Source organism: Clarias gariepinus, chromosome 2 (genome assembly GCF_024256425.1).
Source record: "Clarias gariepinus isolate MV-2021 ecotype Netherlands chromosome 2, CGAR_prim_01v2, whole genome shotgun sequence".
Lineage (NCBI taxonomy): Eukaryota > Metazoa > Chordata > Actinopteri > Siluriformes > Clariidae > Clarias > Clarias gariepinus.
Window position 1 is genome coordinate 21,995,528 of NC_071101.1, and position 19,136 is coordinate 22,014,663.

A 19,136-nucleotide genomic window follows, 5' to 3' on the forward strand; every position below is an offset into this window, starting at 1 on the left:
CCACTGTCTCTAAGTCGTGGTCTCACCACTGTCTTGAACACCTTTCCTTTCACTCTCTTGTCACATAACACACCTGACACTTTTCTCCACCCATTCCAACCTGTCTGTACTCGTCTCTTCACCTCCTTTCCACACTCTCCGTTGCTCTGAACCATTGATTTAGTACTTGAAATCCTGCACCCTCTTTACCTCTGCTTCCTGTAGCCTTACCGTTCCACTTAGGTTCCTCTCACATATTCTGTCTTCCTACAGCTAACCTTTATTCCTCTGCTTTCCAGAGCGTATGCTCACCTCTGTCCTTAACCTGGCTTCCAGTACTCTTTTCTTCATTGAATGGCTTAACAACTTTATTCCTCTGTAGTTGCCACAGCTCTGCACATCCCCCTTGTTCTTGAAGATCGGCACTAGTACACTTTTCTTCCATTCCTCTGGGATTTTCTCACTCTCCAAAATCTTGTTAAACATACCTGTCAGAAACTCTACTGCAGCCTCTCCTAAGCACTTCCATACCTCCATAGGTATGTCATCAGAACTAACTGCCTTTCTACTTTTCATCCTCTTTAACACCCTCCTCACCTCACTCTTACTAATTTTTGCTACTTCCTGCTCCACAACAGTCAAGTCTTTTACTCTTCATTCTCATTCATTTTTCTCATTCATCAACTCCTTAAAGTACTCCTTCCATCTTCCCATCAACCTCCTGGCATCTGTCAGTACATTTCCATCCCTATCTTTAATCACTCCAACATGCTGCACATTCTTCCCATTTGTATCTCTTTGCCTCACCAACCTGTACAGATCCACCTCTCCCTCCTTACTGTCCAACCTAGTATACAAGTCCTCATATGCTCTTATATTGCATCTCCCTGTACTTCTGTCTACTCTCTTCAGTCCTCTCAGTGTCCCACTTTTTCTTAGCTAGCCTGTATACACTCCTGGACTTCCTTGTTCCACCAACAAGTCTCCTTGTCCACTTTTCCCTTTCCTGATGATACACCAAGTACCCTCCTACCTGTCTTCCTGATCACCTTAGCTGTAGTTGTCCAGTCAACTGGAAGCCCCTTGACAACCCAAATCTGGTCTTAACTCTGCCCTGAAAACTGCACAACATTCACCTTTTTTTAACTTCTACCACTTTGCCCTCTGCTCTGCATTTGTCCTCTTCACCTTCCTCACCACAAGGATCATTTTACACACCACCATCCTGTGTTGTCTGGCTAAAATTTCCCCTGCCAATACTTTGCAGTCACTGATCTCCTTCAAATTACAATGTCAACACAAGATGTATTTCACCTGAGTGCTTCTGCCTTCACTCTTATATGTCACGCTATGTTTCTGCCTCTTCTGGAGGAAAGTATTTACTACTGTCATTTTCATCCTCTTTGCAAAGTCTACTACCATCTGTCCTTCTATGTTTCTGTCCTGAAAACCAAACCTACCCATCACATTTTCATAACCTCTGTTCCCTTCTCCGACATGTCCATTAAAACCTGCACCAATCACCACTCTCTCACCTTTGGGGTTGCTCTGCATCACTTCATCTAACTCACTCCAGAATTTTTCCTTCTCTTCTAACTCACATCCTACTTGTGGGGCATAACCACTAAAAACATTGCACATCACACCATCAATTTTCAGCTTTAGACTCATCAACCTGTCTGATACTCTTTTCACCTCTAGAACATTCCTTACAAACTCCTCTTCCAGGACAGCTCCTACTCCATTTCTTTTCCTATCCACACCATGGTAAAACAACTTAACCCTGCTTCTAAGCTTTTAGCCTTGCTACCTTTCCACCTGGTCTCCTGGACACACAGTGTATCCACCTTCCTTCTCTGCATCATGTCAACCAACTCTCTTGCCTTCCCTGTCATAGTCCCAACATTCAAAGTCCCTACTGTCACTCCTAAACTTTTGCCTTTCCTCTTCTCTTCTGCTTATGAACACGCCTTTCTCCTCTACTTTCTTGACCAACTGTAGCCCAATGCCCACCAGCACCCTGTAGGCCAACAGCACTGGTGGCGGTCTTTGTTAACATGAGCCACGACCGATCCGGTATGGAAGTCCTCTTAGTTATTTACTTCATTTGATTTGGCAAATGTTTTATCTGGTTTGTTTTTCCAATTTTCTCCCCAATATTAGTCATAGCCAAATCCTCCCCGTCACTAGGGGGCTCCCACATTAAGGCTACTACTACCATTCAGCCGGGAGGGCGAAGACTATCACGTGTTTCCTCTGAACCGCGTGACGTCAGCCAACCGCATCTTTTCGAACTGCTTGCTCACGCACCATTAGGGGCGGAATAACACACTCGGAGGAAGGCGCTAGCCACTCCTTCCGCATGCGCCCCTGATTGGCTGTAGAGCCGTGATTAATGTGGGAGTGCAAGTACCTCTCATCCCTGAGAGAGCTCGGCCAATTAGCTCTCTCTGTGCCTCCGGCTGTGAGAGGAAAACAGCATCACCCGGGGTTCGAACCAGCGATCGCCGGATGATAGGGCAAGCACTTTACCACTGCGCTACTTGAAGGCCCCGGCAAATGTTTTACATTGGATGCCCTTTCTGCCACAACCCTCTGCATTTATCCAGACTTGGGACTGGCACAAGAAGAGACTGGATTGTGCCCTTGATAAATTATAAACTGTGTTCTACAGCACCAGATGCTCATAAGCTGTATAAAGGCATAGCTGATTGCATTGATCCTCATGATCTACATCTTTTTCTTGTGGACAGTAAGTCCTACTTGAAGGGGTACCCTGGGGGGTATTTAGATGACTCCAGGGTTCCCAGAGTGACCAGGGTTGGGGACCCAGTATATAAATATTTCAAGAGGCCCAGAATCTCCGGTGGTGCCCTTGCCTGTCTTTGAGGAGATGTGGTGCAAGTATTGTGGTCTTATCCTACATTTGATGGTGGCTGTGAGACACTAGTGCCATGTTATCTGCAAAGTCTGGATCATCTAGTTGTTAAAACAAATTGTGTTGTTTTATTGTTGTTTATTGTTGTTTGTTGTTGTTCTCTTACCCAGTCAATAGCTAGTAGAAACAGAAATAGAGAACGGTTTAGTAACCTGTCTTTTATGTGTCACTTTATTTTATAGACTTTTGATAAGGACCAGCTTAGTGAGCACTCCATAAAATAAAGCTTCCAGGGGGTCTTCACAATTTCTTATAAATGAAAAAGCTGACATACAGTACAGTATTTGTATATTCCAGCTTGTTAGAAAGCTGGACTCAGAGCACAGTGTCAACCATGATACCCACTCATGTAAAAAAAAAGAGGGTAAGGGCCTTGATCAAGGTCTCAATAGTGGCATCTTGGCAGATCAAAAACGAAGAGGGTTAACTTGCTTGATCTTAGTGCTGCATTCGACACTATAGATCATAATATTTTCATAGATCGCTTACAAAATCACATAGATATCAGACAGGCATTAAAATGGTTTAGATCATACTTGTCTGATCGATACCATTTTGTAGATCTAAATGGAGAACTGTCTGGTGTAATGCCAGTGAAATATGGGGTCCCACAAGGGTCAGTTTTAGGACCTCTGTTGTTCTCAATATACATGCTTCCCTTGAGTAACATCATTAGAAGACATGGGATTAGTTTCCATTGTTATGCTGATGGTACCCAATTATATATCTCAACAAAACCAGACAAAATACTTAAATTGTCTAGATTAACCGAGTGTGTCCAAGACATAAAAGATTGGATGGCCAATAACTTTCTTTTACTAAACTCAGACAAGACAGAGATATTACTCATCGGCCCAAAAACCAGCACACAACAGCTTTCACAATTCAGCCTGCGTTTAGAAGGATGTACTGTTACTACTAGCTCAACAGTAAAAGACCTGGGCCTAATATTAGACAGTAACTCCTAAAAGTCCTTTGAAAATCATATTTCCAATTTCACAAAAACAGCCTTTTTCCATATTAGAAATATTGCCAAACTTAGGAGCATCTTATCCGTATCTGATGCAGAAAAGCTAGTTCATGCATTCATGCCCTCCAGACTGGACTATTGTAATGCATTACTAGGTGGTTGTGCTGCATCCTCAATAAACAAGCTTTAGTAAGCCCAAAATGCAGCTGCCAGTGTTCTCACCAGATCCAGAAAATATAATCATATAACCCCAATATTTTCATCTCTGCACTGGCTACCTGTTCAGTTTAGAATTAATTACAAAATAGTATTACTTACATACAAGGCTTTAAATGGTTTAGCTCCCACACACCTAACCAGTCTTCTGATACGCTATAATCCACCACACTCCTTAAGATCACAAAACTCCGGACTTCTTGTAATTCCCAGAATTTCAAAATCTACAAAAGGGGGCAGGGCTTTTTCATATTTAGCTCCAAAACTTTGGAATAGCCTTCCAGACAGTGTTCGGGGCTCAGACACAGTTTCCCAGTTTAAAAGTAGACTCAAGAAGCATCTATTTAATCTGGCATACGCGTAACTCATCCCATAACTTCATACTCCAGTACATCTATCCTGAATGGCAACTACACTAATTCTCTCCATCTGTTCTGTACTTTTCTTTCCATCCCGAGGCATCCGGAGTTAGTACTAGCTTCAGTAGACAAAGGCCAACCCTGCGAGGATCCTGAGGCATCCAGAGAAGGACCAGCTCCAGCTGGATTCTGCTTTATGATAGTTGGAGCTACACATGCTGCTCCTGTGCTCCCAGTGATCCAGACCCCATTTGCCCTCTGCACCTACTGACTCATCCCTATGCTGAACTGGACTTCATGTTCATTTAAAGAATTTCTGTTATATTGTACTTTCTGCTGTATAACACACATGGTGTTATATCATCTCTATCTGTTATCACCCAAATGAGGATGAGTTCCCTGTTGAGCCTGGTTCCTCTCAAGGTTTCTTCCTATTGCCATCTCAGGGAGTTTTTCCTTGCCACTGTTGCCATCACCCTTGGCTTGCTCATCAGAGACATTTCATTCATTCATCTCATTATTATCTAGACACATTTTTCTCACACATACACCATTTATTATATATTTTTTTATTATTATTTTTTTTATGAATTTCTTTCATTTTTGTGAAGCTGCTTTGAGACAATGACCATTGTTAAAAGCGCTATATAAATAAAATTGAATTGAATTGACTTAACTTGCTGAGCTACAATACCACTGCCCCAGTCAGGCCAGGACTGGCCATAGCGAGCACCAGGAGGATTCCCGGTGGCCTGCTAACTGATCTTGCCTTTGTTTTTGTTTTGTCTTAATGCTATTTAAAGCATTAACACAATTTCTTTAAAAAATATTCCCATTTTGTTTTATTTAAGTTATTAAAGCTCTGCAAATACTGCATGATCTTGAGTTATTTTGATGTGTTGTGAACAAAACTGTTCATCTCACTAACACATGCACTTGTAAGTAAAACAACATAAGAAACTGTTAATTTTTTTTATTATTTTAAAAAAATATTTTTTCCAGAGCTGTATTAAAGGAAAAAATTATACTGTATGTGTTTTTTAAATTTATTTGGGTGTATAGAATGGCCTGGATTGGTGTGGGATTTCCCGGTCTGAAATTTTGTCCGAGTCCTACCCTTACCCCAGGATTAATAAAAGCTGGTTCCAACTTTGCAGAAGAATTGTGGCCAGAAAGAAAAGCATATGGAGATCACTTACTTGGTGAAGTCACATCATAAATAAAATCTACAGTAGTTTATTTATGCTTAATAATGACCTACTAAAAAAACTAACAGGAAAATCAGGATAATTAAAAAAACAAATTATGTCCTGGGGTTGCTTCAGTTGGTCAGGTCTAGCCTTAGCAATGTTATGTGGCAATAAAATAAAGTCAGTTGACTACCTGAATACTGAAAGACCAGATTATAACAATTAATTTTTTTCTTCCCTGATGACGTTCCAGGACGATAAGGCCAAGATTCAAATTAGGAAAGAGTGGTTCTGGGATCATGAGCAATCATTTTCACACAAAAAGTGTTCACCACATACTGTAGTATTAATCTTGACTGAATGTGTGGAAAAGGTATTATGAAGTGGTTTGACTCTTAATCAACATAAATGTAAGATCTTGGCCAAAATATCATGCAACTCTGGATAAAAAATTATATTTGTAATACTGATAAATGGGTTCTCGGAAAAACTGCAGACAAAAAGAGACAAATTTCCATTTATCAGTCTTTTCCATCCTAATTGTGTTGATTTCAGCTAAATGATTTCTATTGGAGCAAGTATTTCACATGTAGCTTTGACTTATTTTTAAAAAAGGGGGGTTAAGACGCAGCTCTGTGATTACAGTGTGTACGTGTATACGTTTGTGGCTTGAGAAAATTGTATAGCCTTTATACTTTAAATCCCCTGTGCAGTTACTCCCTGCAAATCACTGGGTCAACTTTAAGCTCTTAACCAATCAGGTGAATGAGAAGTTAGCTTCTGCCCAGTCGCTAATGATGCCCTATGAGTTAATGGAGCGTGAGAAGGAGCAACGTTTCAATGGTAGTGAAAAAGCTTTCTCTCACTTCGGCCTGGCATGTTTAAAGATTCTGTACAATTGACTATAAAGTAAAGAACTACCACAACAAGAGGTCATTTACACCAAGGCACAGGGCACACAGGCTCCCATGTGAAATCACCTCCAGTAGCAAATCTTTCGCACAAGTCTTTATTGTGGACGAATGGGAAAAAAGATTTGATCCAAATGCCCATGAGGACTTTGCCTCAGTATCAAACGGAGCATTGGACATGCTTAGACAAACAGTAAATCTTGAGAATCATACGTCACCGTGCATGTGTGCACTCTTCTGCTTGTAAATGGGGGAAGGGTGTGTGAAGAAAAGAAACAAAGGAATCCATCTTTCTCTCTCTCTCTCTCTCTCTCTCTCTCTCCCTTACTTACACACACACACACACCGTATTCACAGCATCAGCTCATGGTGGGAGCTTTCATCTCTGTGTGCATCTTTCTGGAAAGGGTGTTCAGTGCAGATAAATTTAATCCTGTACCACCTGAGTGTGTGTGTGTGTGTGTGTGTGTGTGTGTGTGTGTGTGTGTGTGTGTGTGTGTGTACACGTTTGTGTGGATAGCCATGTGGAATATGCTTTTTTATGATTTAATAGGTCAGTTGTCCAGAATTCTTTGACTGTTTTATGTGAGAAGGTGTATGTTGATGGTTTGCCTCTGCAAATTCTGCATAACCTCATACTAATAGATTTAAATAGTAAAAGGGCTGTATTTTGAAAAGGGAAACAGAATGTGTTCTATTTCACAAATATTTCATGTTTTTTTTTTCTTTTTTTAAGATCATTTGTTGTCATGGGTGCAACAATTCTTTAATAGATTATTTTCATTTTTATGGGTGTTTAAAGTGGTAAATAATGTACAGATATAATGTATGTTGGTACAGTACAGTGAGTAGTATTGCATTTGGATGCCAATTTTTATGAACCCCCACTTGTTACCAGCCACCAAACAGGTCTGCCTGGGCAAAAAAAAAAAAAGGCACACACTAATATTTCTTTGGATCACCTTTTGTTTTGATTATGGCATCCATTCATTGTGGCATCATTCAATAAGCTGATTCTGGCCAATGCTGTGAAAATGATGTCTCATGCTTCCTGAACCACTCTTTCACAATTTGAATCCGATGAATCCAGGCATTGTCATCTTTGAATATGCCTGTGCCATCAAGGAAGAAAAAAAAAAATTGGTGGAAAAAAAAAATCTGGTCATTTATTATATTCAGGTAGTAGACCTTATTTATTTTTTTTTAGCACAAAATGTTGCTGAACCCAAACCTGGCCAATTGAAACAACTCCAGATCATAATAATGCACCACAAGCTGGTATGGTAGACACTAGGCATGATTTCATTCATTTCAGATCCAACCATATACAGTAGTTTCAGCAATCTCCTTATTTGTTTTCTTTGCATGACGTTTGCCAATAATTGAATCCTCCTGAAACAGAGTTACATCTTTGCCATAACCACAGGATGTGTATTCTGATGTGGCTGATTAAATGAGAAGTTACTCACCGCATACGTTCTGGTTAAATAACTTGTTGCCAGCTAGACCATATTAATAATTGTAGTATTTATCCAAAATGGAAGACTCTTAAGTATTTGTTTATTTAAATCTAGGTGGTGACTCTTCATCTGTTCATCTACATAGGTTGTTAGCAATTAGTGACAATTGGGTAAATCATTTTTAGTACTGTAGTGACAGTAAGTGTGTTGCTCTTTTAGAGCTGTGTCACGTACAGCAGTGTAGTGTGGATTTTTCAAAGCACCTCAGACACATTGCATCACACACACACACTGTGTCTGGAAAAAAAAATGACATGTACACCTACTGTACAGAACAAGGTGGACCAGAACAGTATTATTTTTAATACTGCTTAGCTTAGCTGTAACACTGATAAGAGCACAGACATACCACCGCTTGTTATGTTTTTCTAAAACAAACTTTACACATTATGGCCATCTAGTGGTCGTGCTCCATTATTTATTTCTTTTTTGGTAATAATAAGTAGAGCTTCACCAGCTTAGCACTTTATTTAATATTGTACAAAGGAAAAAGACTCTTCATATGTCCTCTGACAAATGTGTAGATTTGTGTAATTAAAGACAAGCAGTCTTGGGTGTTGTTTAGAGATTTCTCACGATTGTGAAAATGAAATGCTTTTAATGACCTAAAACTTCTTCTCTATTTATAACACTTGACCGAATCATTTGGGTTTATTGTATTCTCCTTCCTTTATGGTTTATGTTGGTTCAAGTTTTGTTTGTCGTTAAAGTGGTTCCTTCAGGTACTCCGGTTTCCTCTCACAGTTCAAAGACATGCAGATAAGGCTAATTGACATTCCCAAATTGCCTGTAGTGTACTGTATGAATGTTAAATGGAGGTCCCACCACACTAGTAAAATACAATAGTAATCACCGTTAGCCTCCTCTACAGAGGTTCCTAGAGGGAAGTTTTGTTCGGACATGCATGCCACCCACAAACCATTGCATTTTAAATATTTTAAATGGTAAATTTTAATATAAATACTTTTCTTTTAATGTTTTGTTACAAGAAGAATGAAGGGTAAGCCAGTACTACCCAGTAATATTGCATATAGCTTTTGGGGTTTAGTCTGGTGCAACAAGATGTTTATTACATACCTCCATGTTGATTTTTGTTTAAAAAAAAAAAATTAAATAAAAAATGACAATAAAAATGTACATTTTTATTTATTTATTTATTAGACCACAAAGACACAACCCAATCCAATATTTCTTTACAGCATAACCACCATATTATTTTATTTAGGCAATAAGTTCACAATAATTCTATACAAAATATACATACTTTCTGTGTCATGTTTACAGTTGTTGAATAAAACATTATATGTACATAATCAATATTCAGAAAATCAAATGTCACTGGCATAAAATATATCAGGAGATTTGTTTCTCTGGTCAATCTTACAGCACCCAATTACCTGAGGACCTGCTTGTGGTTAAGCAAAAGGTCAGTGTTGTTAAAGTTTCTTTTTGATGATAGTGTAAGGTGAGTTTTATGGTCACTTTGGCTATTTATTTAAGCAAAAGATGAAGCGAGGTGAAACTGGTCCTAGCTCAGCCTAGATTAAATGCCCTTTCTAACTCCTGCTGTCTTCTCAGAGCAGCATAGTCCAGTGTTAGTTCAGCCTTAATATCAAGCTACATATGAAAGGATTATTAGGGCAGAATAGATGAGGCAGTGGTTGAAAGTGAAAGTAAATTACAAATGTTTTTATTACTTCATATTGCTCTCAAAAAAGTCAAGGAAGTTAGAGATGTGTGTGTAGACAGTATAAAGTTCCGGATTGCAGTCTAGTGAGTCATACCCAAAACTGACCAATCCCAGGAGCTTCCACTCCTGAGTGGGGTTTGGTAACAGTGAAGAGGCGAGGTCGTGTGAGGAAGTGGGTGGAGCAATCAGGACCCCTCCAGTCTCAGCTGGACAGATGTTAGAAGGACTGACACCAGGACCCAAGCGTCCACACAGCATGTTCTCGGAGACACTGATGGGAAGGCCATACTGAGCATATTGTTGCTCACAGTGCACCACGTCACCCAGCGTTACTGTGCCCACGCGAGCCCTCTCGCTCTCCCCAACACTGGCATCAGGAGTGAGGGACCAGCCCGTCACTATGGCACCTCTGGGAAGAGCCTCTATTTCTGCATCATGGGCTGTTGGAAGGCAGATGGGAAGGATATGTTCGCCGATACGAGCTTTATCCAGCAGTTTGAGGAAAGCCAGGTCAGAGTCTAGTACCAGAGGGTCATAATTAGGGTGAACAGTGATGGAAGATACCTAGAAGATTAAAGAAGAGTTAATTGATTGCTTGGAACAAAAATCTTAAACAACAGTACAACAGACCTTTTTTTAATCCTCATGAGTTTTTTGCTACATACCACTGATCTAGACTTTTTTTTACAGCAATATTTTTAATATTTATTTTACTATTAATTCCTTCGTTTTTCATTTTTATTTTCATCTTAATCATAAGCAATATGCACAAAATTGATTAAAAACAGACACTAAAGCCCCTTTACATGCTTGGCACAGTGCAAGCCAGAACTCTTGTAGCACTTTGTTTCAAGGTCAGTCACAGTACTGAGCACTCCTTTCCACCCCTTCCCCCAAAATTGCTGATGCCTTTCTCACCCTGAGGTGTTGCAAGCTTTTAGTCTGGCGCAGGTCACTGCGATAATGTTTTCCCAACACCACCCGTATTTTAGACACGTCCAGTGGGTAGACTTTTCCAAGATCAGTGACGCAGTGGGCAGCCACCACCACACTACGCTGGTTGAGCAGAGCTCCACTACAAACTAGCTGCCAGTTTTCTAAAGACATATCATCTTCCTCATACATCAGATCCATGTCCTTTCCCGGGCTAGTTGCTTTCCCCAGCTTTTCTCCTGAATCTTGGGCAGATCGTCGGTAGATAGCAACCAGCCATGGCCAATGAGTGGCTGCTGGATTCTGTGGGTCAAAGTTCGGCAGCTTGCCACATACTGGCACACAGAGAGTATAAATAAAAGAAACATTTGGTCAGAACAAAATAACAACTGAATAAATCTTAAGTGATTTGTAGTAACAATACAATAAAAGTTTTTTTAGATGAGCTAACATGCTCTTTGCCTAAAGGTCTCTGGCTGATTCTCTTTTCCTGTGTTTTCCCATAGGTGTGGGCTACACTGAAGGGATGGGTGTGTGTCATGTTTTTCTTCAGTATGACGTTCTTTCACAGGATTCTACATCCTGTAAGATGTCCTACTTCAAAAAATGTTTCCAATCCCAATTTATTTTGCTAAATTTATTCAACTTTTTCCCAACTCCTCATGTGAGCTTTTATTCAATAGCACATGCATTTAATTTAAATTTGGATATATCTATATAAGGAGTCGTGTGTGTGTGTATTATATTGTATCCGGCTCCCTCACCTGGTGAGCAGGAGACATGGCGGCCACTCCACTTGCCAGTCTTGAGGCATGTTCTACGTGTGCTTCCACTGTGATGGTAGTAGGGTGAGGTGCACCCATACTCAATGTGTGTGTAAAGATGGTGGAAACCCTCAGAGAGTGGAGGCAAAGACGGGGGTCCTTTAGTTGGACTGACTGGGGTGAAGAGTTTTGCCAAGCCAGAGGCAGAGTAAAACTTGTGCACAGGTGTTTGCCTGTAAAAAAAAAAAAAAAAAGTCAATGGGAATAGAAATTATTTTTTAACCAAAGTTCTCTGGCTGGTTCTCTTTTCCTGTATTTTCTCATAGGTGTGAGCTACACTGAAAGGATGGGCTAGGGTTAGGGTAAATAAGTTTAGGTAGAGGAGAGAGTGTTTCTGCTTTTTTGCATACATATCTAATAATATAGTTTTTTTCATAACTGATATGCATAACGAAATGGTCTCTATGAAAGAAATGTTAACATATTGAGCATCACTCAAAAAATTCATCAGGTAGGGTCACTAGCTGCATTTAGGTAAAAAATGACCTAAATGCTGGGTACAAATTAAAGACTGAGGGAATTCAACAATTCAACAAAATAAAGTCTCTTAATAAGGTATTAGGCCACCATGCAGACTAACAACTGTAACATATGGATTATATTATTTTCATATTTATCTAGCCATTCAGTGAGCACTCATATCCTTTGGATAGGATAGAGTCATCTTGGATAGTACCATTTCCATCGGACTTTATAATACTTTCTTAGGCTTCATAATAGGTTAAATGTAAACAGTCAGGGCGGCATGGTGACTTAGTGGTTAGCATTGACCTAAATACTCCTAATTACTTGCACCTCCATACTCCAGGTTTAATTTCCTCATCAGGTTTGTGTGCATGGAGTTTGCATGTTCTCCCAGTACTAACTATTTGGTGTGTTTCCTCTGGCTACTCTGGTTTCTTTCCACAAGACACACTGACTAAATGGCATTTCAAAATCTCCCATAGTGTGTGAATGTCTCGTGCCCTAAGTCGCTATGAATAGGCTCCAGACCCCTCGTGACAGGATAAACAATGAGTGAGTGAGTGAATGAATAATCAGAAGAACTTTTCATTAATTTTCAAAGATATAGAATAACGGAACACAGTTTTTTCATCAATTCATCATCCACATGTAAGGTCTTAAGAGTGAGAGAATGTCTGAGTATATCTACCTGAATGAGACATGTGGCGGCAGGACTTTTTGTCTCACCAGAACCGACACTTTGGGCTCCCGACAGGCTGCACATACAAACACATTATTATGTTATATTATCCTACCTAAGCCGACTGATATAGTGCACAAAAGTGCTTTGAATTTGCATCAGCAACAGACAAAGTTATCTCCTCAAATCTAAGTGGGCCAAGTTACTTTCTGGATTGAAGCCACTAATCCAGCTCATACCTCGCACACAGATGGGCTGAGAATCGCTCCAGGTGCCATTAGGCTGGCAGATCCTGCGAGCAGCGCCACTCAGAGCATATGAGTGGTTGCAGGAGAACTCCACTATCTCTGGATCTGTGCCAGGTAACCACTCGTAGAAACCATGGTATAGTCGAGGGGGTGGAGGACATTTCCTGCCCTCAGCCTCTGAAAGAAAAAAGGAAAAATGTGACATGAGTGGACACCTTATGTCATTTGGATGTTGTTTATAACTCTAAGTGCTTCAACATGAAACATTACCGATAATGCTGAGGTTTTCCACTGCTTTTTCAGCGTGTTGGTTCTCCATTTCGTCTCTTGTACTCATATCAGTCTTTTCTTTGACTGAACTTTCTGAGTCCGGTACTGTCTTTTTTCCCTGGGGCACACCTTGCTGTGACTCCCCAGCTGTAACACTCTCAGTGGTAGGATACTGTGTTGGGACAATGGCACTCTCTGTGCTGTTATCTGTATGGGCTTCTGGTTGAATCTTTGGTGTTTCTTTAGGGAGCAGTGTCTGCAGGTTTTCCTCTATATCATTGCTATCCACAGACTCAGTGGTGTTAGTTGTGCTTGAAAAGTCTATTTTATAGGGGATATTCACATCTTTCTCATCTTTTCTCAGGCTAACTATTGTGTACAGTGGTATTTCAGTCGCTGTTTCTTTGTTATCTTTTTCAGTAGCCTTGTGTATGCTGGTCTCTTTATTGGTGCTTTTGTCATCAATTAGTACAACATCTACAATGTTCGTGTCCAGTTCATTAGTTGTGTCTATTACAACTTTTTCTGCACTGTCCAAATCGCCATCTTTGTCCAAGTAGTGAACAATTTTTCCATTATCTGAGTCTTTTTTACGGACAGTGTTCATGATATCTTCAGACTCCTTACCAATGATTTTGTCCTTGCGTCCAACTGTAGGTTTTTCCTTTACAAAGTCTTTGCCTTTCTCCACCTCTTGGCTTTTATTAATGTCTGTGTCTAATCCAATCTTGTCTTTCCCACTTATCGGAATTTCAAGACTAACTGTTTTGTCTGGAGTCTTCTCTTTCTCTACTTCACTCTTATCTGTGAAGTCAGTTTGTTTGTCTTTTCCAATGTCTGAACCTTTTAATATGTCCTTTTCATTATCTGGAACTGGGATGATGCCCTCTGAAAGAGAGTTAATTTTATTTCAAAAAGGATAAACTTGAGAATAATTTGTCTCATTAACAAGATAGAAATCCAAACAAACAAACAAAGAGCCGTATTCAGCATTTAATCCCATGTAGTGTGGATTTAATACATGGCACACATTGGTATTCAGGCCTCAGATATAACAGACAGCTTTTCTATTCTAAAGCAAAGGCTTGTGTCAGTTAATGTCAAATGCAAGCCTATTTGTCTTTAGGATTGAGTAAGAAGCAGTATTATGTCCGAGCCATTACCTGATGTAGCATTAAAGGCCAATAATAAGTACAGTACAGTACATAAGTATGACCATAATAATCAATGTTTTATATCATCCCATTACGGGCCCTTTTTCCACACAGAGGACTTTGGTGGTGACAAAATTGTAACTGCAGCTATTGCTTATCACCGAAACTGCTTTTTAATTGATTAAATATGCTTATATAAAAAGAGCTGCAGGTGTCATTCATAAGTGCTTGGTCAGCTTATTTTTCTAGTACTGCAATTCTAAAAAAAAAAAAAAAACGCGGGTATAGCTCAACAAATCTAAATAATGAATCGAAATTTAGGATTTTCAGGATCTTGTATCTCTGCATTCATTTGTACCCACAATTACCAGTAGATGCAAATTAATTAAATGTGCTGTATCAAGGAGGAAACCATATTGTTTAAATAAACCAGATTGTGCAGTAATTAATCTAATTATTATAACTAGGACTATTAATGCAGCAATATTTGAGTCAGTTATGTAAGGTTTGCCATTGTGTTATTCTTATATCATTATATATACAGTATATGTATACAGTATATGTATACATATATATATTGGACTGAGGCCACAAGGTCTTAGGACATAATTGGTCAACTCCAAACACAGTTCTTAATGAACAATGAGATCATAAAATGAGCATCATGTGTTTGCTGCATGCTTTTAAAATACTGCCCTTACCTTAGAACAAGAGTTATAAGGTTAACTAAGCACTCAGATAATTAACCCATGTTATAAATGCACCACATGTTAGGGCAAATTTCCCCCCATTATGCTAAGCTGTGATGAAACTGTACCTTTGACACAGGTGGGTGCTGTTCCGCTCCATGTGTTGTTGCCCAGGCAGGTTCTTTGAGGATTTCCAAAAAGAGTGTATGGTCTATAACACAGATACTGTAATGCAATGAGCACATCGTTTGGACCATATACCAGGAAATGGTCTCCATGTGATGGCTTCGGAGGGATGCCACAGTTCTTTTCAGGTACTGAAGAGACAGAAAATATACAGTACAGTCTGATTCTTAAAAAGAATGAGTGCATGTGTATGAAAGAGATCAAGAAAAATAATATTTTTAATAAAAAGTTTCTCTATCTGTATAAAAAAAAAGTATACAAGTTACATGGCAATGGACAGATATATTTTCTGTTGCTTCTTGTGCAATGAAGCAACTGGATCCTACTTGTCTATGTATTGGACCATATACTTTAAATTGTAGAGAATTATATTTATTACCCATTAGACATTATTATTACGTTGTGCCTAACCAGCTGCTTACCACAGTATGGAATTGATCTGCTCCATGAGCCATCCAGCAAACAAGTGGCCATGTGAAAGCCTTTTAGGGTGAAACCTGGATCACAGACAAATACAGCCTGACCGCCAACCCTTACATCCAAACTTGACACTGCCCCATGGTCCGGTGCCATAGGCCTCTTACATTCCAACACTGTGGGATGACACATTTAGCTTCAGTCACTTTTACATATTACTTACATTTTTCCTTCCTAAAAAGCTTTCAAACAACAAGTTCTAATGCAACATGCTAGGAAAGTGTGTCTAAACGTGTGGGGAAAAAAAACAACAAAGTCATATTTAAAACCACATATCTTTTACAGTTGATGAAAAACTTTTAACCCTGATATGCTCCACTATGGTAGGAGTTTAACTAGAACTATTTCTCTAAAACCTCCTTGGCAAAACAGATTGATTCTGATTTACTTAAACAACAGGAGTCATGTGATGTAAATAAGAAGGAAAGTGTGATGGATTTAGGTATGAAGTTAAATAACAAGAAGATCCCAAAATATCAAGACTTAAGGTCACAGAAAATGTACAAAATGTCTATTTGGGTTTGTTTAAAACGTGTGTGAACCCCTGAATGAAAACATCCTGTTTTTCTGGAAACTGTAAGCAATGCTACTACTGCAGTTTTTGGTATGGTCATACTTTCACAATGTTCATATACCTTTCATTTTGGATGTAAAATTTTGTTTTTGGTATTTACCCTTTTCCAGTCCTGATAAAGCAATTACATAACAAATGACCATATGACTTTTTTGGCACACCATTACTCAGCATAACTCTTTCTGATTAATACATTTTAATGTGCAGTAGAGCAGCTTGGTTGTGTCTCTTGCCTAATCGGTCCATGCTTATGACCTGCACATGGCATGTGCTGCAAGAACAACACACACTGGATTTCCTGTTGTCTGTTCAGCTTTCAGCCTGTTCGGAATGTTCTCTGGTGAGTTTCTCCAAAGCTTAACAACATTCATTATAATGCACTCCCCCTGTCATTCTGTAATTAGCCAGTGTGTGTGTGTGTGTGAGAGAGAGAGAGAGAGAGAGATTTTAAATGCTTATAAATCACACCTTGCACACTGTAAGGGTAACAGCCCGAGGCTCCTATAAGCTTTTCACAGCTCACAAAAATTACAAAACCACAATTAGATTACTGAATATTTAAAGCATCATAGTTCAACTGAGTCAACTGAGCAAAGACATGATGGATACTAAATTTCATGGTAATGACAGAAAAAAAATTCTTGGAAACAAATAAGAAGTTGTGGAGAATGAGGACCACAACAGCTGTATCCTGGAGGGAAAAAAGCAGTCTTTATTATGTGGTCATTGTGTTTTTATTGAGAATGAGACTTAACGATGGAATTGACTTGGGTAATTCCTACAACAATGCTAGAACATCTAAACGAACATAGACTGCAGAGAGTACAATACTGGCTCCTCATCAAGGAAAAATATTGCCATGCTGTTGTGTATTAAACCACGACAATCCTAATGCATGTTCCAGATTAATTCTTTACAGTACATTCCAATCTTCACAGCATAAAAGGAGTCCTGCCTTAGTTTAGCTCACTCTCTCTATGATTTTCTGTTTCCTTCTTCTCATCCCTCGAATTGGGGAAAAATGCAATTGGATATCCAATTTGGAAAGTGTGTAGGCCAAGCCAGCCGGAGAATAACCCGCCCTGTTAAAATACTCAGCAAAGCTGTTCTTGTGGTGGAGTGATAAAATGAAAATCATCCCGACCACAGCACATAAAGTCCAAATCCAAACCCAAACCCAGCCACGACCCTAAGCATAAGCCTCAGGCCTTCCTTCACCTCCAAACAATGCAGGCACTGATTGTAAAGAATGTTTATGTTATATATTTGATTCTTTTTTTTTATTTATTACTTCCACAAACTATTTACTGACATAGCACAAGTAAAGACTGATTGTATCTACAGTCATGTACAAAAGTTAGTACCCCCTCTTAATTCTGTGTTTTATTATTTAGGAATTTTTCTCTATTCTTCATATGCAACATTACTTCTGTTCTTAGAAGATTTTGGGCATTTGCTTAAGCACAGCTCTCTTGAGGTCCTGCCATAGCATTTTAATTAAGTTAAGGTCTGGACTTTGACTAGGCCATTCCAAAACCTTGATTATTTTAGTTTTCAGCCATTTTGATGTAGATTTCCATGGTGTACTTTGGATCATTCTTTTGACCTAGCTTTAGCTGTCTGACAGATGGCCTCACATTTGCCTCTAGAATGCTCTGGTATACAGAGAAGTTCATAGTCAACTCAATGACCACATAGTGGCCAGTTCCTGTGGCTCCAACACAAGTCCAAGTCATCACCTGTCTACTGTCATGCTTAATAGTGGATATAAGTTTCTACTTAAAAGCTGTGTTTAGATTTTCTCAAACACAGTGTTGGGCATTAAGGCCAAACAACTCCACTTTGGTCACATCTGTCCATGGGTGAGTGTTCCATAAGTCTTGTCATTTGTTCAGATGCAGTCCTGCAAACCTCACTTGTGGTTCCATGATCTTTTTGAAAAGAAGAGATTTTCTCCTGGTAACCCTTTTAAACAAACCATACTTGTTTAATTTTATACAAATTGTGCTGTCAAGGACTTGTCACGACTGCACAACTGTCCACCACAGCAACACTGTCTCAAATTCAATGACGACTCTACAATAGTTGGGCTCATTTCTGGGCGGTGGATCTGTCTGTCTACAGAATCTGTCTACCGGTATGAGGTGGAGCTGCTAATAACCTGGTGTGGAGAAAATAATCTACTTCTTAAAAACTCTAAGACCAAGGAGATCGTAATCAATTTTAGAAGGTATTAAACAGTCATTCTACCGCTGAAGAGAAATTGGAGAAGCTTCCATACTTTTGCGTCTTGGGAGTACACATTAAAGAGGATCTGAACTGGGGCATAAACACCTCTGAGCTGCTGAAAAAGACCCAGCAGAGACAGCACTTGGTAAGAGTGCTCAGGACAATTCACACCCAGGACATCAACTCTTTGATCTACTGACATAGGGCATTTTCCAGACTGATGTGCAGCTACAATAGCTTCTCTAAGACCATTGCTTATGTCTTTTCCTCTTGGCATTGTGTTAACACATGTAAATGCTCCAGACCAGCAAACTGCCAAAAGCTCTGCTTTTATAGAGGTCTTCATAGCGCAGATCAATTAGTCTAGGTCTGATGATTAGCAGCACCTGGCAGGAGCTTACCCCTTTTAAATCCTGTTGGAGCAGTAAGGTGGTACTTACCCACCTGTTTTTTTTATATATATAAATAATGTCACAGTGAAAAAAGTTACATGTTGGTATTTGTCTGGGAATGTATTTACCTAATACTAACTATGTTTTTAGAGGGGGTGCTAGAATTAATACATAGCTGTACCATAGAAATGTACAGCCATACATACTGTAATGTCACAAGTGGAATTTACATTTAGGCATTTG

General features: G+C 39.4%; 1 protein-coding gene across 1 annotated transcript in view; it reads right to left on the reverse strand.

The window, feature by feature from the left end:
- Nucleotides 1–9,228: 9,228 nt before the first annotated feature.
- The window catches only part of pamr1b (peptidase domain containing associated with muscle regeneration 1b), a 30,185-nt gene continuing 20,277 nt past the window's right edge, over nucleotides 9,229–19,136 (reverse strand). Inside the window, exons 7-14 of the mRNA XM_053477932.1 lie at nucleotides 15,644–15,814; nucleotides 15,164–15,352; nucleotides 13,193–14,080; nucleotides 12,914–13,099; nucleotides 12,684–12,750; nucleotides 11,471–11,703; nucleotides 10,692–11,041; nucleotides 9,229–10,337 (exon numbers count right to left, since the gene is read on the reverse strand). Coding sequence (XP_053333907.1) covers nucleotides 9,777–10,337; nucleotides 10,692–11,041; nucleotides 11,471–11,703; nucleotides 12,684–12,750; nucleotides 12,914–13,099; nucleotides 13,193–14,080; nucleotides 15,164–15,352; nucleotides 15,644–15,814 — 2,645 coding nt within the window. The 3' untranslated portion in view covers nucleotides 9,229–9,776. The remainder of the gene's footprint in view (nucleotides 10,338–10,691; nucleotides 11,042–11,470; nucleotides 11,704–12,683; nucleotides 12,751–12,913; nucleotides 13,100–13,192; nucleotides 14,081–15,163; nucleotides 15,353–15,643; nucleotides 15,815–19,136) is intronic.